The sequence below is a fragment of the Salvelinus fontinalis genome, chromosome 9 (genome assembly GCF_029448725.1).
Source record: "Salvelinus fontinalis isolate EN_2023a chromosome 9, ASM2944872v1, whole genome shotgun sequence".
NCBI classification, from domain to species: Eukaryota; Metazoa; Chordata; class Actinopteri; order Salmoniformes; family Salmonidae; genus Salvelinus; species Salvelinus fontinalis.
Window position 1 is genome coordinate 42,736,278 of NC_074673.1, and position 18,057 is coordinate 42,754,334.

The 18,057-nt window shown below is 43.3% G+C and overlaps 1 protein-coding gene across 1 annotated transcript in view; it reads right to left on the reverse strand.

Annotated features, from left to right (window-relative positions):
• Positions 1 to 18,057, reverse strand: part of LOC129862645 (A disintegrin and metalloproteinase with thrombospondin motifs 20-like) — a 141,708-nt gene that overhangs the window by 18,761 nt on the left and 104,890 nt on the right. The window contains exon 28 of the mRNA XM_055934506.1: positions 6,811 to 6,978. Coding sequence (XP_055790481.1) covers positions 6,811 to 6,978 — 168 coding nt within the window. The remainder of the gene's footprint in view (positions 1 to 6,810; positions 6,979 to 18,057) is intronic.

An 18,057-nucleotide genomic window follows, 5' to 3' on the forward strand; every position in this document is an offset into this window, starting at 1 on the left:
CTGAGCCCTGTTCCTCCTCCACGCACTCTCCCTGTAGTGCGTGTATCTAGCCCGGTGCCTCCAGTTCCGGCCCCACGCACTAAGCTACCAGTGCGTCTCCAGAGCCCTGTACAAACTGTATCTTCTCCCCCTACTAATCCTGATGTGCTTGTCCTCAGCCCGGCGTCACCAGTGCCGGTACCACGCATCAGTTATAGAGTGGGCTTTGAGAATACAGTGTGCCCTGTCCCTGCTCCCCGCACTAGTAGGAAGGTGCTTATCATTAGCACGGTGCCTCCAGTTCCGGCACCACGCACCAGGTCTACAGTGCGCCGTATCCGGCCTGAGCCATCCGTCTCCCCAGCGCCATCTGAGCCATCCGTCTCCCCAGCGCCATCTGAGCCATCCGTCTCCCCAGCGCCATCTGAGCCATCCGTCTCCCCAGCGCCATCTGAGCCATCCGTCTCCCCAGCTCCATCTGAGCCATCCGTCTCCCCAGCGCCGTCTGAGCCATCCGTCTGCCAGGAGCCTGCAAAGCCGCCCGTCTGCCATGAGCCTGCAAAGCCGCCCGTCTGCCATGAGCCTACAGAGCCATCCGCCAGACAGGAGCCGCTAGAGCCGTCAGCCAGACAGGAGCCGCTAGAGCCGTCAGCCAGACAGGATCTGCCAGAGCCGCCAACCGGACAGGATCTGCCAGAGCCGCCAACCAGACAGGATCTGCCAGAGCCGCCAACCAGACAGGATCTGCCAGAGCCGCCAACCAGACAGGATCTGCCAGAGCCGCCAACCAGACAGGATCTGCCAGAGCCGCCAGCGAGCCATGAGCAGCCAGAGCCGCCAGCGAGCCATGAGCAGCCAGAGCCGTCAGAGAGCCATGAGCAGCCAGAGCCGTCAGAGAGCCATGAGCAGCCAGAGCCGTCAGAGAGCCATGAGCAGCCAGAGCCGTCAGAGAGCCATGAGCAGCCAGAGCCGTCAGAGAGCCATGAGCAGCCAGAGCCGTCAGAGCGCCATGAGCAGCCAGAGCCGTCAGAGCGCCATGAGCGTCGAGAGCCGTCAGCCTGCCATGAGCGTCGAGAGCCGTCAGCCTGCCATGAGCGTCGAGAGCCGTCAGCCTGCCATGAGCGTCGAGAGCCGTCAGCCTGCCATGAGCGTCGAGAGCCGTCAGCCTGCCATGAGCGTCGAGAGCCGTCAGCCAGCCATGAGCGTCGAGAGCCGTCAGCCAGCCATGAGCGTCGAGAGCCGTCAGCCAGCCATGAGCGTCGAGATTCGTCAGTCAGCCATGAGCTGCCCTTCAGCCTTAAACGGCTAGATACCCAGAACTGCCCATCAGTCCAGAGCTGTCTCTCTGTCCGGAGCTGCCTTTCAGTCCGGAGTTGCCCCTCTATCCTGATCTCCCTCTCTATCTTGATCTACCTCTATATTCTTATCTATCCCTCTGTCTTGATTTATCTCTCTGTCCCGGTGCTGTCCTTATTAGTGAGGTTATTAAGAGGATTTTGTGGGGGTAAAAAGAGGGTGGACATTCTTAGAGGGAGGAAGCTAGGATGGATTATGGTGGGGTGGGGACCTCGCCCGGAGCCTGAGCCACCACCGTGGTTAGATGCCCACCCAGACCCTCCCCTAGACTTTGTGCTGGTGCGTCCGGAGTTCGCACCTTGTGGGTGGGGGTAATGTCACGTTCCTGACCTATTTATGTTAGTTGTTATGTGTGTTAGTTGGTCAGGACGTGAGGTTGGGTGGGCATTCTATGTTTTCTGTTTCTGTGTTGGTTTTGGGTTGCCTGGTATGGCTCTTAATTAGAGGCAGGTGTTTGGCGTTCCTCTAATTAAGAGTCATATTTAGGTAGGCGTTGTCACAGTGTTCGTTGTGGGTGATTGTCTCCTGTGTTTGTGTATGTCGTTGCGCCACACGGGACTGGTTTCGGTTTGTTTGTTAAGTGTCATTTATGTGTAGGCTTTTTCCCTGTTCGTGCGTTCTCGTGTGTTATGTGAGTCCGTCGTTCAGATCTGTTCTACACCGTTTATTTGTTTTGTTAGTGTATAGTCAAGTTCGTGTTTTTTCGTCTTGTCAATAAATTCATTATGTATTCAAACTCCACTGCGCCTTGGTTCAATCCCTGCTCCTCTTCGGATGAAGAAGAGGAGGACAGCCGTTACACAGTGCGACACAAACAACAACACAAAGTTACACATGGAATAAACAAACATACAGTCCAGAACACAATAGAAAAATTTCTATATACAGTGTGTGCAAATGAGGTAAGATAAGGGAGGTAAGGCAATAAATAGGCCATAGTGGCAAAATAATTACAATTTAGCAATTAAACACTGGAGTAATAGATGTGCAGAAGATGAATGTGCAAGTAGGGATACTGGGGTGCAAAGGAGCAACAACAACAAAATTAACAGTATGGGGATGCGATAGTTGGATGGGCTATTTACAGATGGGCTATGTACAGGTGCAGTGATATGCGACCTGCTCTGACAGCTGGTGCTTAAAGTTAGTAAGGGAGTATGATTCTTCAGCTTCAGTGATTTTTGCAATTCGTTCCAGTCATTGGCAGCAGAGAACTGGAAGGAAAGGCGGCCAAAGGAGGAATTGGCTTTGGGGGTGACCATATACCTGCTGGGGGTGAAATATACCTGCTGGAGCGGGTGCTACGGGTGGGTGCTGCTATGGTGACCAGTGAGCTGAGATAAGGTGGGGCTTTACCAAGCAAAAACTTAAAGACTTGGATTGGAGATGCTTAATGTGAGTCTGGAAGGATTGTTTACAGTCTAACCAGACACCTAAGTATTTGTAGTTGTCCACATATTCTAAGTCAGAACCGTCCAGAGTAGTGATGCTGGACGGGCGGGCAGGTGCGGGCAGTGACCATTTGAAGAGCATGCATTTAGTTTTACTTGCATTTAAAAGCAGTTGGAGGCCACGGAAGAAGAGTTGTATGGCATTGAAGCTCATCTGGAGGTTAATTAACACAGTGTCCAAAGAAGGGCCAGAAGTATACAGAATGGTGTTGTCTCTATAGAGGTGGATCAGAGAATCACCAGCAGCAAGAGCCACATCATCGATGTATACAGAGAAAAGAGTCGGCCGTAGAATTGAACCCTGTGGCACCCCCATAGAGACTGCCAGAGGTCCGGACAACAGGCCCTCCGATTTGACACACTGAACTCTGTCTGAGAAGTAGTTGGTGAACCAAGCGAGGCAGTCATTTGAGAAACAAAGGCAGTTGAGTCTGCCTAAGAATGTGGTGATTGACAGTCAAAAGCCTTGGCCAGGTCGATGAATACAGATGCACAGTATTCTCTTATCGATGGTGGTTATGATATTGTTTAGGACCTTGACCAGCTCGGGAACCAGATTGAAAAGCGGAGAAGGTACGGTGGGATGTGAAATGGTCGGTGATCTGTTTGTTAACTTGGCTTTTGAAGAACTTAGAAAGGCAGGGTAGGATAGATATAGGTCTGTAGCAGTTTGGGTCTAGAGTGTCTCCCCCTTTGAAGAGGGGGATGACCGTGGCAGCTTTCCAATCTTTGGGGATCTCAGACGATACGAAAGAGAGGTTGAACAGGCTAGTAATAGGGGTTGCAACAATTTCAGCTGATCATTTTAGAAAGAGAGGGTCCAGATTGTCTTGCCCTGCTGATTTGTAGGGGTCCAGATTTTGCAGCTCTTTCAGAACATCAGCTATCTGGTTTTGTGTGAAGGAGAAATGGGGGAGGCTTGGGCAATTTGCTGTGCGGGGTGCAGGGCTGTTGACCAGGGTAGGGGTGGCCAGCCGTAGAAAATTGCTTATTGAAATTCTCAATTATTGTGGATTTATCAGTGGTGACAGTGTTTCCTAGCCTCAGTGCAGTGGGCAGCTGGGAGGAGGTGCTCTTCTTCTCCATGGACTTTACAGTGTCCCAGAACTTTTTGGAGTTTGTGCTGCAGGATGCAAATTTCTGTTTGAAAAAGCTAGCCTTTGATTTCCTAATTGCCTGTGTATATTGGTTCCTAACTTACCTGAAAAGTTGCATATCGCTGGGGCTATTCGATGCGAATGCCGTACGCCACAGGATGTTTTTGATCTGGTCAAGGGCAGTCAGGTCTGGAGTGAACCACGGGCTATAGCTGTTCATGGTTCAACATTTTGCTTATTTAAGATTGTGAGGAAAGCACTTTTAGAGAATAACCAGGCATCTTCTACTGACGGAATGAGGTCAATACCCTTCCAGGATACCCGGGCCAGGTTGATTAGAAAGGCCTGCTCGCTGAAGTGTTTTAGGGAGTTTTGACAGTGATGAGGGGTTGTCGTTTGACCGCAGACCCATTACGGACGCAGGCAATGAGGCAGTGATCGCTGACATCCTGGTTGAAGACAGCAAAGGTGTATTTGGAGGGCAGGTTGGTTAGGATGATATCTATGAGAGTGCCTGTGTTTACGGATTTGGGGTTGTACCTGGTAGGTTCATTGATAGTTTGTGTGAGATTGAGGGCATCAAGCTTAGATTGTAGGATGGCCGGGTGTTAAGCATGTCCCAGTTTAGGTCACCTAACAGCACAAGCTCTGAAGATAGATGGGGGCAATCAATTCACATATGGTGTCCAGGGCACAGCTGGGGGCAGAAGGTGGTCTATAGCAAGCGGCAACAGTGAGAGACTTGTTTCTGGAAAGGTGGATTTTTAGAAGTAGAAGCTTAAATTGTTTGGATACAGACCTGGATAGTAAGACAGAACTCTGCGGGCTATCTCTGCAGTAGATTGCAACTCCGCCCCCTTTGGCAGTTCTATCTTGTCGGAAAATGTTATAGTTATGTATGGAAATTTCAGGGGTTTTGGTGGCCTTCCTAAGCCAGGATTCAGACACGGCTAGGACATCCGGGTTGGCAGTGTGCTAAAGCAGTGAATAAAACAAACTTAGGGAGGAGGCTTCTAATGTTAACATGCATGAAATCAAGGCTTTTTCGGTTACAAAAGTCAACAAATGAGAGCGCCTGGGGAATGGGAGTGGAGCTAGGCACTGTAGGGCTTGGGTTAACCTCTACATCACCAGAGGAGCAGAGGAGGAGTAGGATAAGGGTACGGCTAAAGGCTATAAGAACTGGTCATCTAGTATGTTCGGAACAGAGAGTAAAAGGTGCAGGTTTCTGGGAGCGGTAGAATAGATTCAATGCATAATGTACAGACAAAGATATGGTAGGATATAAATACAGTGGAGGTAAACCTAGGCATTGAGTGATGATGAGAGAGGTATTGTCTCTAGAGACATCAATTAAACCAGGTGAGGTCACCGCATGTGTGGTAGGTGGGACAAGAGGGTTACCTGAGGCATATTGAGCAGGGCTGGAGGCTCTACAGTGAAATAAGACAATAATCACTAACCAAAACAGCAATGGACAAGGCATATTGACATTCGGGAGAGGCATGCGTAGCCGAGTGATCAAAGGGTCCAATGAGTTGCTGGACGGGCTGGAGACACGGCGATTCAGACAGCTAGCAGGCCGCGGCTAGCAGGCTAGCAGATGGGCATTCAGGGAACGTTGCGATGGAGGAGCCTGTTGAAAAACCCTCTTGGGCGGATTACGTCGGTAGTCCAGTCGTGATGGATCGGCGGGGCTCCGTGTTGGCAGTAAAAAGGGTCCAGGCCAATTGGCAGAATAGGTATTGTAGCCCAAGGAGTGGCTGATGGACCTTTCAGCTAGCTGGGAGATGGGCCTAGCATAGGCTAGCTCCAGGCTAATTGGTTCTTGTTTCGGGACAGGGACGTTAGCCAGGAGAAGCCAAGCAGGATAGCAGCTAGCTAGCTGCGATGATCCAGGTGAAGAGGTTCAGAGCTTGCGGTAGGAATCCGGAGATATAGAGAAAAAGGAGTCCGATAAGCTCTGGGTTGAATCTGCTGTGCAGACTGGCAGGAGTTGGCTGGGCTAAAGGTTAGCTGATGACCGGTTCTAAAGTAAATAAAATAGCAGATCCATACCACATTGGGTGAGGCGGATTGCAGGAGAGTATTTTGAAGTTGGGGATAAGAAAAATATAAAAAAGATATGTGAAGAAAAAAAGATATATATATATATATAAAGATATATACACGGTACACGACAAGACGAAGACAAAAGACGCCTGACTGCTACGCCATCTTGGAGAAGAAAAAAAATATATATTTAAAAAAAGTGTCTCTCCTGCGCCTGCCCTTTGCACTGAAGTGTCTTGATTGCAGCCAGTCCAGCACTTCAGTAACCTGCTGTGCTTCGTGAATGATGATGTCTCTCTTACCACCATGCTTTTATCTGTGTTGGACCGCCAACCGGGCTGTCCAAGTCTGGAGCCATGTGCAGTGTGTCGTCCGTCTGTAGAAAGTAGGTACCTTCTTGCATTTGTGATGTTTGAAAAGTGTGAATTGCACGTTCAAGATGTTGTCTAGCATGCTGCATCGGAGCAGCAAAATGCACCAGAAACGCATTGGTCAATTAGCCAATGCTGTCTTGAAAATAGTCCAAGAAAGGCAAAGGAACTAGCCTGATAACTAGTCAACCCCAGAAGAGGAAGAGAAAGCACAGCACAAGCTTTTTAGTATTCCCATAACATTTCCTCTCTCAAGTATACATGTCTAGTGAATTGCATAAACAGTTATGTAAATCCAGCCTGTGGTGTTTAACTCACATCGGAAGGACATAAGAATATGTAAACTGCTTAGTGATAGGACAGGTTCTTATTGAGTACAGTACTCTACATCATCTACATCTGTGTTTGAGTTGTGTGTCCCAGCTGCTAGAGGTGACTGTTAGCGTTAGAGAGGCCCGGGGGTATTTTGACAGTGTGTGGGGACGGGGTGGCGTGAACACATACCTCGCTCCACCTGTTGGCTTTCCAGCTGGGGCATCCCCGGGCTCGGCAGGCCTTTTGTGTCCGGGGACGTGACAGATGACTGCAGTGATCTTCCTCTATTTGGGTTTGGTTTGAGTAAACACAGGCTATCTCCCGCTGCTTGGTCCCACGGCCACAGCTCACAGAACACTAGAGAGAACGACAGGGAGATTTTTTTTTAAATGGCGGCAGTGAGTGTAGAGGTTCTACTGAAAGCTTTTCCAACGACATTTGTTGAAATAATGCTGATACCCGCTGCTCGGAGCCATGTTCTAAAATGTATATAAGTATCCAACACACTGCTTTGCTCAATATAGAATCTTCAGTGTATGAGATGAAGATAATCGCTCTTGATTTGTTACTGCATCTCATGGCCAAGTAAACAAGCTATAAACCACTTTTGGCTAAACTAATCATGACATGGATCTCTGTAAAGCATCCACTGAACACCCAGGTTTGAATGCAGTCCCGTCTTTAACCTGTAAACACTGAACTTAGTGTAGGGCACAAACTAGAGAGAGAGACACACACACAAGCTTAGGAGAGAGAAGACTCACAGGGCTAAAATACCAGGATGCATACATATGGCTAGACAATCATCTGGTTTCAATAAGAAGCTGTACGATGCTTCAGGAAAGCTACAGAGAGAAAAAAAACTAAACGAATAAAAGCAGAGACCCTGATGAGACAGGAGCCTTCATAAAGCCCCATGCCTGAGATGACAGTCGGTTGGTAGATGAAAATATTCTAGATTATTGCGTCTTCATGAGGCCAGACAGCAATTAGAGAGCCAACTATTTCTGCTCTGCTCTCAGTGAGAGAGGGAGTGAGCCTCCTTACACAAAGCCACTCCAAAATGAGGTATTGGAATAGAGTACAACAAGACGAGGAGAACTCTGTTTTGTCTTTAGCATATGTTACAGCCCAGATAACATAATATGCATTTTCCCTTAATTATGATGTCAGAATGTTGTATAGCACCAAATGCCATGCATTTTCCTGCGTCAGGCCTCATGGTAAACTTGTGGTGGATATAGTACACTCTATTGGACTGACTGTGCTGTGATGGAACTATTTGAGGAAAATGTATTTGAGACAAGTAGACATACTGTAGTGAATTCTAAGAAAAGCTGTTCCTTTTTTTTTAGGTTTGGACAACAGGATCTAACTGAGGAGAAGCATTCTAGCACTCAGAGAGACACACGTCTGCGCAACACTCGGTGAGTGTACTCTAGTACCCAGTAACCCCTTCAAACGGAGGCATCTCCTGCTCTCTTCTTTACTGTGGTGCGGGCAGTGCTCGACACCACACACACACACATCGGACACAGTGTAATTACCAAGGTATTTTAAACACAGGGCTTAGCTCGGGTGACAAGGAGACATCAAAGCTGCCCGCGTTGACTGACTACTCCTAAACGTGGCAGACTCTCATACCCGCTGCACGCTCACTCAGAGATGATAACACTACGCCTTCCACTTCAGGCAGGAACAGAGACAGGCAAACATGTATGGGCGGGGGGAGCGGGGGGTGTTAGCCCCTCCTTACTGCTGTAAGAGAAGAAGAAAAAATTTGAAAAAGGAAAAAAAGCAGGAGGAAGAAAGCAAAGCAGAGCCATACGGGCATTGCTCCTCCGCTGAACTGTATCTCCTGCCTGTTTAACGGCGGGGAGAAGACACTATATGGCGGCGTGCTCCTCCCTCTCCCCAGCCAGGCAGCCTCATCTGTCAACCATTAGTTAATCAGGGCGGGTAACACACAAGGAGCGCAGAAAACTGGCACAGTGCGTGTGACCCAGAGGACAGCTTCACCTCTGAGAGCAGAGCAGGAGGAGGGCAAGGACCCAGGGGACCGACGGAGTCCTCCACTCTGCACTCTACTACTGCCAGGCTCACTCTACTCAACACTGTCTCAGGTAAGTCTACTCTCCACTTCAACTGCTCAATTGGCTTATCTGTGAATAGCTTCTGGTCTGCTAACTAACATACTAAGATCAAAAGATGTGATTGAAAATGAGTAAATCAAATGAATATGACCGATGAAGGTTTTACAGGCTGGTAATGCATGAACAGTGACTGAGCATGGATGACTAAATGCAATGGTTTGAAATCCATTGTTTTACTAGTGGTGCTACTTCATTATTGCATGTGATCAAAAATGTGTTTTACAGATATCACTGCTGCTTTTATCAACTTTTAACAAAGAGCAATGTTACTACAGTATCGACTACAGTGTGGGAATTTCTAACAAAATAGAGAATTAATGGGGTGAGGGGGAAGACTCAAGGTCACATTCATAGAAAATGAATATCGAATACAAACCCTTAGGCACTAAAATGTAAGCATTTACTCTACTGTAAGTAACTTTGGATAAACGTTCCTGCTACAGGTTGTAAATATTATCATTATGAAAACTTTCCTGCTACAGGTTGTAAATGTTATCATTATGAAAACGTTCCTGTTACAGGTTGTAAATGTTATCATTATGAAAACCTTCCTGCTACAGGTTGTAAATGTTATCATTATGAAAACTTTCCTGCTACAGGTTGTAAATGTTATCATTATGAAAACTTTCCTGCTACAGGTTGTAAATGTTATCATTATGAAAACTTTCCTGTTACAGGTTGTAAATGTTATCATTATGAAAACTTTCCTGCTACAGGTTGTAAATGTTATCATTATGATAACTTTCCTGCTACAGGTTGTAAATGTTATCATTATGATAACTTTCCTGCAACAGGTTGTAAATGTTATCATTATGAAAACTTTCCTGCTACAGGTTGTAAATGTTATCATTATGAAAACTTTCCTGCTACAGGTTGTATATGTTATCATTATGAAAACTTTCCTGCTACAGGTTGTAAATGTTATCATTATGATAACTTTCCTGCAACAGGTTGTAAATGTTATCATTATGAAAACTTTCCTGCTACAGGTTGTAAATGTTATCATTATGAAAACTTTCCTGCTACAGGTTGTAAATGTTATCATTATGAAAACTTTCCTGCTACAGGTTGTAAATGTTATCATTATGAAAACTTTCCTGCTACAGGTTGTAAATATTATCATTATGAAAACTTTCCTGCTACAGGTTGTAAATATTATCATTATGAAAACTTTCCTGTTACAGGTTGTAAATGTTATCATTATGAAAACTTTCCTGTTACAGGTTGTAAATGTTATCATTATGATAACTTTCCTGCTACAGGTTGTAAATGTTATCATTATGAAAACTTTCCTGCTACAGGTTGTAAATGTTATCATTATGAAAACTTTTCTGCTACAGGTTGTAAATGTTATCATTATGAAAACTTTTCTGCTACAGGTTGAAAATGTTATCATTATGAAAACTTTCCTGCTACAGGTTGTAAATATTATCATTATGAAAACTTTCCTGCTACAGGTTGTAAATATTATCATTATGAAAACTTTCCTGCTACAGGTTGTAAATGTTATCATTATGAAAACTTTCCTGCTACAGGTTGTAAATGTTATCATTATGAAAACTTTCCTGCTACAAGTTGTAAATGTTATCATTATGAAAACTTTCCTGCTACAGGTTGTAAATATTATCATTATGATAACTTTCCTGCTACAGGTTGTAAATGTTATCATTATGAAAACTTTCCTGCTACAGGTTGTAAATATTATCATTATGAAAACTTTCCTGCTACAGGTTGTAAATGTTATCATTATGAAAACTTTCCTGCTACAGATTGTAAATGTTATCATTATGAAAACTTTCCTGCTACAGATTGTAAATGTTATCATTATGAAAACTTTCTTGAAAAGAAAAGAAAAAACAATCCGCATGAAATAATGACTTTCTCGCAAGACAGATTTGCCCTCCCAAGTTGTAACAGCAATTCATTTCACATGATTAGGTGGGTTAATTCTAGTATAAGCCAGTGACATTCATCTGGAAATAATATGGATTACTATAGTAGACAGAATGGGATTGTTGCCTGAAAGCGACCACAGTAACATAGCTGTGGTTTTGTTTAACAACGTTTTTCAACCAGAACAGGAGATGTATTAGGCAGAAAGACATAGGCGATGTTTAACCATGTACTGCATTGTGCTAACAGCTAAGCTGCTTCTACTTGTTCTGCTTCTTTCAACTGATTTCCTGCTTTTCTAGTGTTTAAGGCTTCTGGAACAGTTGACTTAATCGATTGCCAAACCAAACCAAATCCAGCTATTTCATGTTTATTCTGTGTGGCATAAAGAATATACTAGAAAACAGCATGTAGCCCTTGAAGTTAAATAGACAGAGCTGCCTTTCTTTTTCTATGGTGTTGATAAGAGCATGTCTTTGTCTAGGATTGGCAGGCTGCAGTCGCAGGATGACCCCGCCCATTCCCTCCCAGAGGACAGGTAAGCCAATGGCATAGAGAGACCACGCTATTGGGTAACCTATGAGACCATTATCTGTTGTTCAGCCTATACCACTATGCCAGGGTATTTGCAACTTTAACAGAAAGAACAGAGAAATCCCTACAGAACAACTAACTTTAAATTAGTAGTTCACTTCAAAAGTTTGTCAGATGTTTTCAAACCTCAAAAGGCACCGTACAATTTCCCAAATGTTCTTAAGTATCTATGTTATCCATTCATTTGGGGTTGAAAAATATAGCTGGATGTGCACAATAAATTACTTAGGTTGTGGACTAAGGGTGTGGCTTTTAGGAATGGTTTATTGATATTTCATGCTGTCCACTCTGACTTAAAACCAGTATAGGAATGTACAGTTGAAGTCGGAAGTTTACATACAATTTAGCCAAATACATTTAAACTCAGGTTTTCACAATTCCTGACATTTAATCCTAGTAGAAATGGCCTGTCTTAGGTTAGTTAGGATCACCACTTTAGTTTAAGAATGTGAAATGTCAGAATAATAGTAGAGAGAATGATTTATTTCAGCTTTTATTTCTTTCATCACATTCCCAATGGGTCAGAAGTTTACATACACTCAATTAGTATTTGGTAGCATTGCCTTTAAATTGTTTAACTTGGGTCAAACGTTTTGGGTAGCCTTCCACGAGCTTCCCACAATAAGTTGGGTGAATTTTGGCCCATTCCTCCTGACAGAGCTGGTGTAACTGAATCAGGTTTGTAGGCCTCCTTGCTCGCACACGCTTTTTCAGTTCTGCCAACAAATTTTCTATAGGATTGAAGTCAGGGCTTTGTGATGGCCACTCCAAAACCTTGACTTTGTTGTCCTTAAGCCATTTTGCCACAACTTTGGAAGTATGCTTGGGGTCATTGTACATTTGGAAGACCCATTTGCGGCCAAGCTTTAACTTCCTGACTGATGTCTTGAGATGTTGCTTCAATATATCCACATACTTTTCCTGCCTCATGATGCCATCTATTTTGTGAAGTGCACCAGTCCCCCCTGCAGCAAAGCACCACCACAACATGTTGCTGCCACCCCTGTGCTTCACGGTTGGGATGGTGTTCTTCGGCTTGCAAGCCTCCCCCTTTTTCCTCCAAACATAACGATGGTCAATATGGCCAAACAATTCTATTTTTGTTTCATCAGACCGAAGGACCTTTCTCCAAAAAGTATGATCTTCGTCTCCATGTGCCGTAGTCTGGTTTTTTAATGGCGGTTTTGGAGATGTGGCTTCTTCCTTGCTGAGCGGCCTTTCAGGTTATGTCGATATAGTACTCGTTTTACTGTGGATATAGATACTTTTGTACCTGTTTTCTTCAACATCTTCACAAGGTCATTTGCTGCTGTTCTGAGATTGATTTGCACTTTTCGCACCAAAGTACGTCCATCTCTAGGAGACAGAACACGTCTCCTTCCTGAGCGGTATGACGGCTGCGTGGTCCCATGGTGTTTATACTTGCGTACTATTGTTTGTACAGATGAACGTGGCACCTTCAGGCGTTTGCTCCCAAGGATGAACCAGACTTGTGGAGGTCTACAATTTTTTTCTGAGTCTACAATATTTATTCTTGGCTGATTTCTTTTGATTTCCCCATGATGTCAAGCAAAGCGGCACTGAGTTTGAAGGTAGGCCTTGAAATACATCCACAGGTACACCTGCAATTGACTCAAATGATGTCAATTAGCCTATCAGAAGCTTCTAAAGCCATGACATAATTTTCTGGAATTTTCCAAGCTGTTTAAAAGCACTGTCAACTTAGTGTATGTAAACATCTGACCCACTGGAATTGTGATACAGTGAATTATAAGTGAAATAATCTGTCTGTAAACAATTGTTGGAAAAATTACTTGTGTCATGCACAACGTAGATGTCCTAACCGACTTGCCAAAACTATAGTTCGTTAACAAGAAATTTGTGAAGTGGTTGAAAAACAAGTTTTAATGACTCCAAACTAAGTGCAACCTAAACTTCCGATTTCAACTGTACCTATTTACTGTAATTCAATAAATTGTGGTCAAATTGTGGTACAAAATGTAAAGATTGAAAGACTACATAGAAAAGGAAATAATGTAATAAAAAAATCTGTAATATTGGAACAGACACTGGATCAGATGGTACTGAAGTCTTATGCCTTCAACTTCACAGGTGGATTTTGAAGACGACTAGTGTAATGTTTAGTAGAGGTGGACTTAACATGGGTTAATAGCACCTGTAGTGTGGGAGCAGACTTTCCCCCCTAATATTTATCCTATATTCCCGAGTTCTAAGAAATACCATATCTCAGAACATGTGAGTGCCAAGGCTGAATTCCTATCACATTGCGGAGTGCTCGCAGTGCAACTGGAATGGTAATACCAAGCACATGATAACCATAGTGACTGTACACTGTCTCTTCAAAGGGGATCAGAGCTGACCTGAATGAAGAACAAACTCACGATTGTGTGAAGATTGTCCAGAATATTACAATCTGTTCTAGCAAAATACTCTTTATAGTAATTGGCAACAACTTCTTAAAAAATATGGTCATCTCAGCCGTATTGAAAATAATCAAGGTTTATGATCCTCCTAACAATGCAATATGTACACATTTCCCCAGGGCCAAGAAATATCAGTGAACAAGATACACTGAGAGAGAGATAGTAATACCATGATCTCATTACAGCTTTGTCAGTGTCACTGTGGGGAAAAGAAGATGTTTGTAGAGCTCAGAGGGTAAGACATACGCCAGTGAGCCGTTGCAGGCTGCTTTTACAGTTCAAGGTCCTGTTTTGCAGGGAAGTTTCAAAGACACAAGTCAAAACAACACGTTGTCGACGTGGGAACAGCTGTTAAGGGCAGAGCGTTGTGGTGCGGAGGAATGTTGGAGTCATAGATCTTTCATCTTCATGGCCAAAATAGCCACACACAGGCCTGATCATCTCCATGCATAGGAAGAAACACTAACCAACACCTCACTAACACAAATACAGTCCAATCCAACCCTGGTCAATGCGGTCCAAATCTTGCATCCAGAAATCCTTAGATAATAACTACATGAGTAAGTAGGTTATATTTATTCAAATGAACTGGTATTAACTCACAAATAGGATTCCTTCACAAAACAGTTGGTACAAACCAATGACATAAGTATATTTAGGTACCAAAGGTCAAAATAGGGACTTTTCTATAAGGGTCCTTCCACAAAAAAAATCCCTTTTGCTTTCCTTTGATATTTTAAGTAGGAATTGTACACCAATATTAAATTTTAAAAGCATGGTATATTAAGTTAAGTACCCTTTAATATAGACCACATGGAGAATTCAGTAAAAATTATTTAGTATATGAACAAAGACTTGCTGTCCCTCGGTGCACCCTGTGACCTTTATGCAGATTTGAACCCTCTTAATAAATCATTGTAAAGCCATAGTTAATTTGTTGCTTTGACAATGCCATTTCTGAACATTATAATTGATTTCATGTGATTAATGATTAATTGTAAGGGGAAAAAAACCTGTCCCTCATTTTAAGGTCAACCCTGTTACGTGAACTGAACTCTAGTTTTAATATAGTGAAACTATTCCTTCTATTCCTTTAATTTGTGGAATTTCTTTCCTTCTTAATGTGTTTGAGCCAATCAGTTGTGTTGCGACAACGTAGGGTTTGTATACAGAAGATAGCCCTATTTGATAAAAGAAAGTCCATATTATGACAAGAACAGCTCAAATAAGAGAAATGACAGTCCCTCATTACTTCAAGACATGAAGGTCAGTCAATCTGGGATATTTCAAGAACTTTGAAAGTTTCTTCAAATGCACTCGCAAAAACCATCAAGCGCTATGATAAAACTGGCTCTCATGAGGACCGCCACAGGAAAGGAAGACCCAGAGTTACCTCTGCTGCAGAGGATAAGTTCATTAGAGTTAACTGCACCTCAGATTGCAGCCCAAATAAATGCTTTACAGAGTTTAAGTAACAGACACATTTCAACATCAACTGTTCAGAGGAGACTGTGTGAATCAGGCCTTCATGGTAGAATTACTGCAAAGAAACCACTACTAAAGGACACCAATAAGAAGAAGAGACTTGTTTGGGCCAAGAAACACAAGCAATGGACATTAGACCGGTAGAAATCTGTCCTTTGGTCTGATGAGTCCAAATTTGAGATTTTTTGGTTCCAACAGCCGTGTCTTTGTGAGACGCAGATAGGTGACGGATGATCTCTGCATGTGTGGATCCCACTGTGAAGCATGGAGGTGTGATGGTGTGGGGGTGCTTTGCTGGTGACACTGTCTGTGATTTATTTAGAATTCAAGGCACACTTAACCAGCATGGCTACCACAGCATTCTGCAGCGATACGCCATCCCATCTGGTTTGCGCTTAGTCGGAATATCATGTTTTTCAACAAGATCATGTACCAACACACCTCCAGGCTGTGTAAGGACTATTTGACCAAGAAGGAGAGTGATGGAGTGCTGCATTAGATGACCTGGCCTCCACAATCACCCAAACTCAACCCAATTGAGATGGTTTGGGATGAGTTGGACCGCAGAGTGAAGGAAAAGCAGCCAACAAGTGCTCAGTATATGTGGGAACTCCTTCAAAATGGTTGGAAAAGCATTCCAGGTGAAGCTGTTTGAGAGAATGCCAAGAGTGTGCAAAGCTGTCATCAAGGCAAAATGTGGCTACTTTGAAGAATCTAAAATCTAAAATATATTTTGATTTGTTTAACCCTTTTTGGGTTAATACATGATTCCATATGTGTTATTTCATTGTGTTGATGTCTTCACTATTATTCTACAGAAAATTCAGTGGAAAATAAAAAAAATAAAGAAAAACCCTTGAATGAGTAGGTGAGTACAAACCTTTGACTGTTACGTGTAACCCATGTACTTTATTTTGCACTTAATAGGCACTAGGGCTGAGCGATATGGCCAAAATATCATATCACAATATTTTCTTATTTTTGACGGTATGACAGTATTTTATGTTTTTGAATAATAAAACGTATGTATATGCTTCATGGGTAGCGCATGACCTTAGGTTGCTAACAAATATAATCTAAGTGGTTTTAATGGGTCTTTCTCTCTTCTGATTGTTTTATCAATCAAACTTCAACCAAAGATTATTTAAAGCATTTGTATACATTTCTGCATTTCCTTTACTCATTTGCTATAATTTCAAAATGCTCTATTTTGTGAAAAGGTAACTTTTCCTTTCTCAGAACCATTATTATCCTTTATGATCATGTATTTTGAATAGATTCAATGGCAGTTCTTACTTTTGCCACAAGGGGGCGGTGTGTCAACTAAGGCGCTTTTGGCACCTGCACTGCCTCACAGGCAAGATTCATGGCAAAACCAAACATTACATTACATTAAATTTAACAAACCAAACATTATCTTTTTAAAATTGTATTTTTTATTTTTTACTTTTTACCCCTTAAGGTCTTGTCCCATCGCTGCAACTCCCGTACGGACTCGGGAGAGGCGAAGGTCGAGAGCCATGCGTCTTCCGAAACATGACCTTGCCAAGTCGCACTGTTTCTTGACACACTGCTCGCCAGCCGCACCAATGTGTAGGAGGAAACACGTAACACTGCTGACCGAAGTCAGGGCGCATACGCCCGGCCCTCCACAAGGGATCGCTAGAGTGCTATGGGACAAGGACATCCCGGCCAGGCAAACCCTCCCCTAACTCGGACGACGCTGGGCCAATTGTGCACCGCAGCATGGGTCTCCTAGCCGCGGCCAGCTGCACAGCCTGGGATCGAACCCGGGTCTGTAGTGACGCCTCAAGCACTGCAGTGCCTTAGAATGCTGCGCCACTCGGGAGGTCAACAAACCAAATTGAAAAAAACGTTATGTAAGGAAAAGTACAAATCCAATCCGGTATATAGTAAAATGCGGTTTACTGCCCAGACCTAATAGGCACTTACTAGTCAGTTTTCGTATTTAAACCTCTCTGGGATATGTAGGACGCTAGCGCCAAATTCAAATAAATTACTATAAATGAAACTTTCATGAAATCACACATGCACTACACCAAATTAAAGCTACACTTGTTGTGAATCCAGCCAACATGTCAGATTTCAAATAGGCTTTTCAGGCGAAAGCAAAAGATGCTATTATCTGAGGATAGCACCATAGTAAACAAAGAGAGAGAAGCATATTTCAACCCTGCAGTCGCGACACAAAACGCAGAAATAAAAATATAATTCATGCCTTACCTTTGACGAGCTTCTTTTGATGGCACTCAAATATGTCCCATAAACATCACAAATGGTCCTTTTGTTCGATTAATTCTGTCGATATATATCCAAAATGTCCATTTATTTGGCGCGTTTGATCCAGAAAAACACCGGTTCCAACTTGCTCAACGTGACTACAAAATATCTCAAAAGTTACCTGTAAACTTCGCCAAAACATTTCAATCTACTTTTGTTATACAACTTTAGGTATTTTTTTACGTAAATAATTGATAAAATTGAAGACGGGATGATCTGTGTTCAATACAGGAGGAAAACAAACAGTAGCTAGCTTTCTGGTCATGCGCCTCTATCTAACAGTACACTTCAAGATACCCTCGTTCAAGATGGCCGTACTTCTTCATTACACAAAGGAAAAACCTCAACCAATTTCTAAAGACTGTTGACATCCAGAGGAAGCGATAGGAACTGCAAGAAGGTCCCTTAAATCTGGATTCTCAATGAAAAACCATTGAATAGAGAGTGACCTCAAAAAAAAATCGGAATGGTTTGTCCTCAGTGTTTCGCCTGCTAAATAAGTTATGTTATACTCAAAGACATGATTCAAACAGTTTTAGAAACTTCAGAGTGTTTTCTATCCAAAT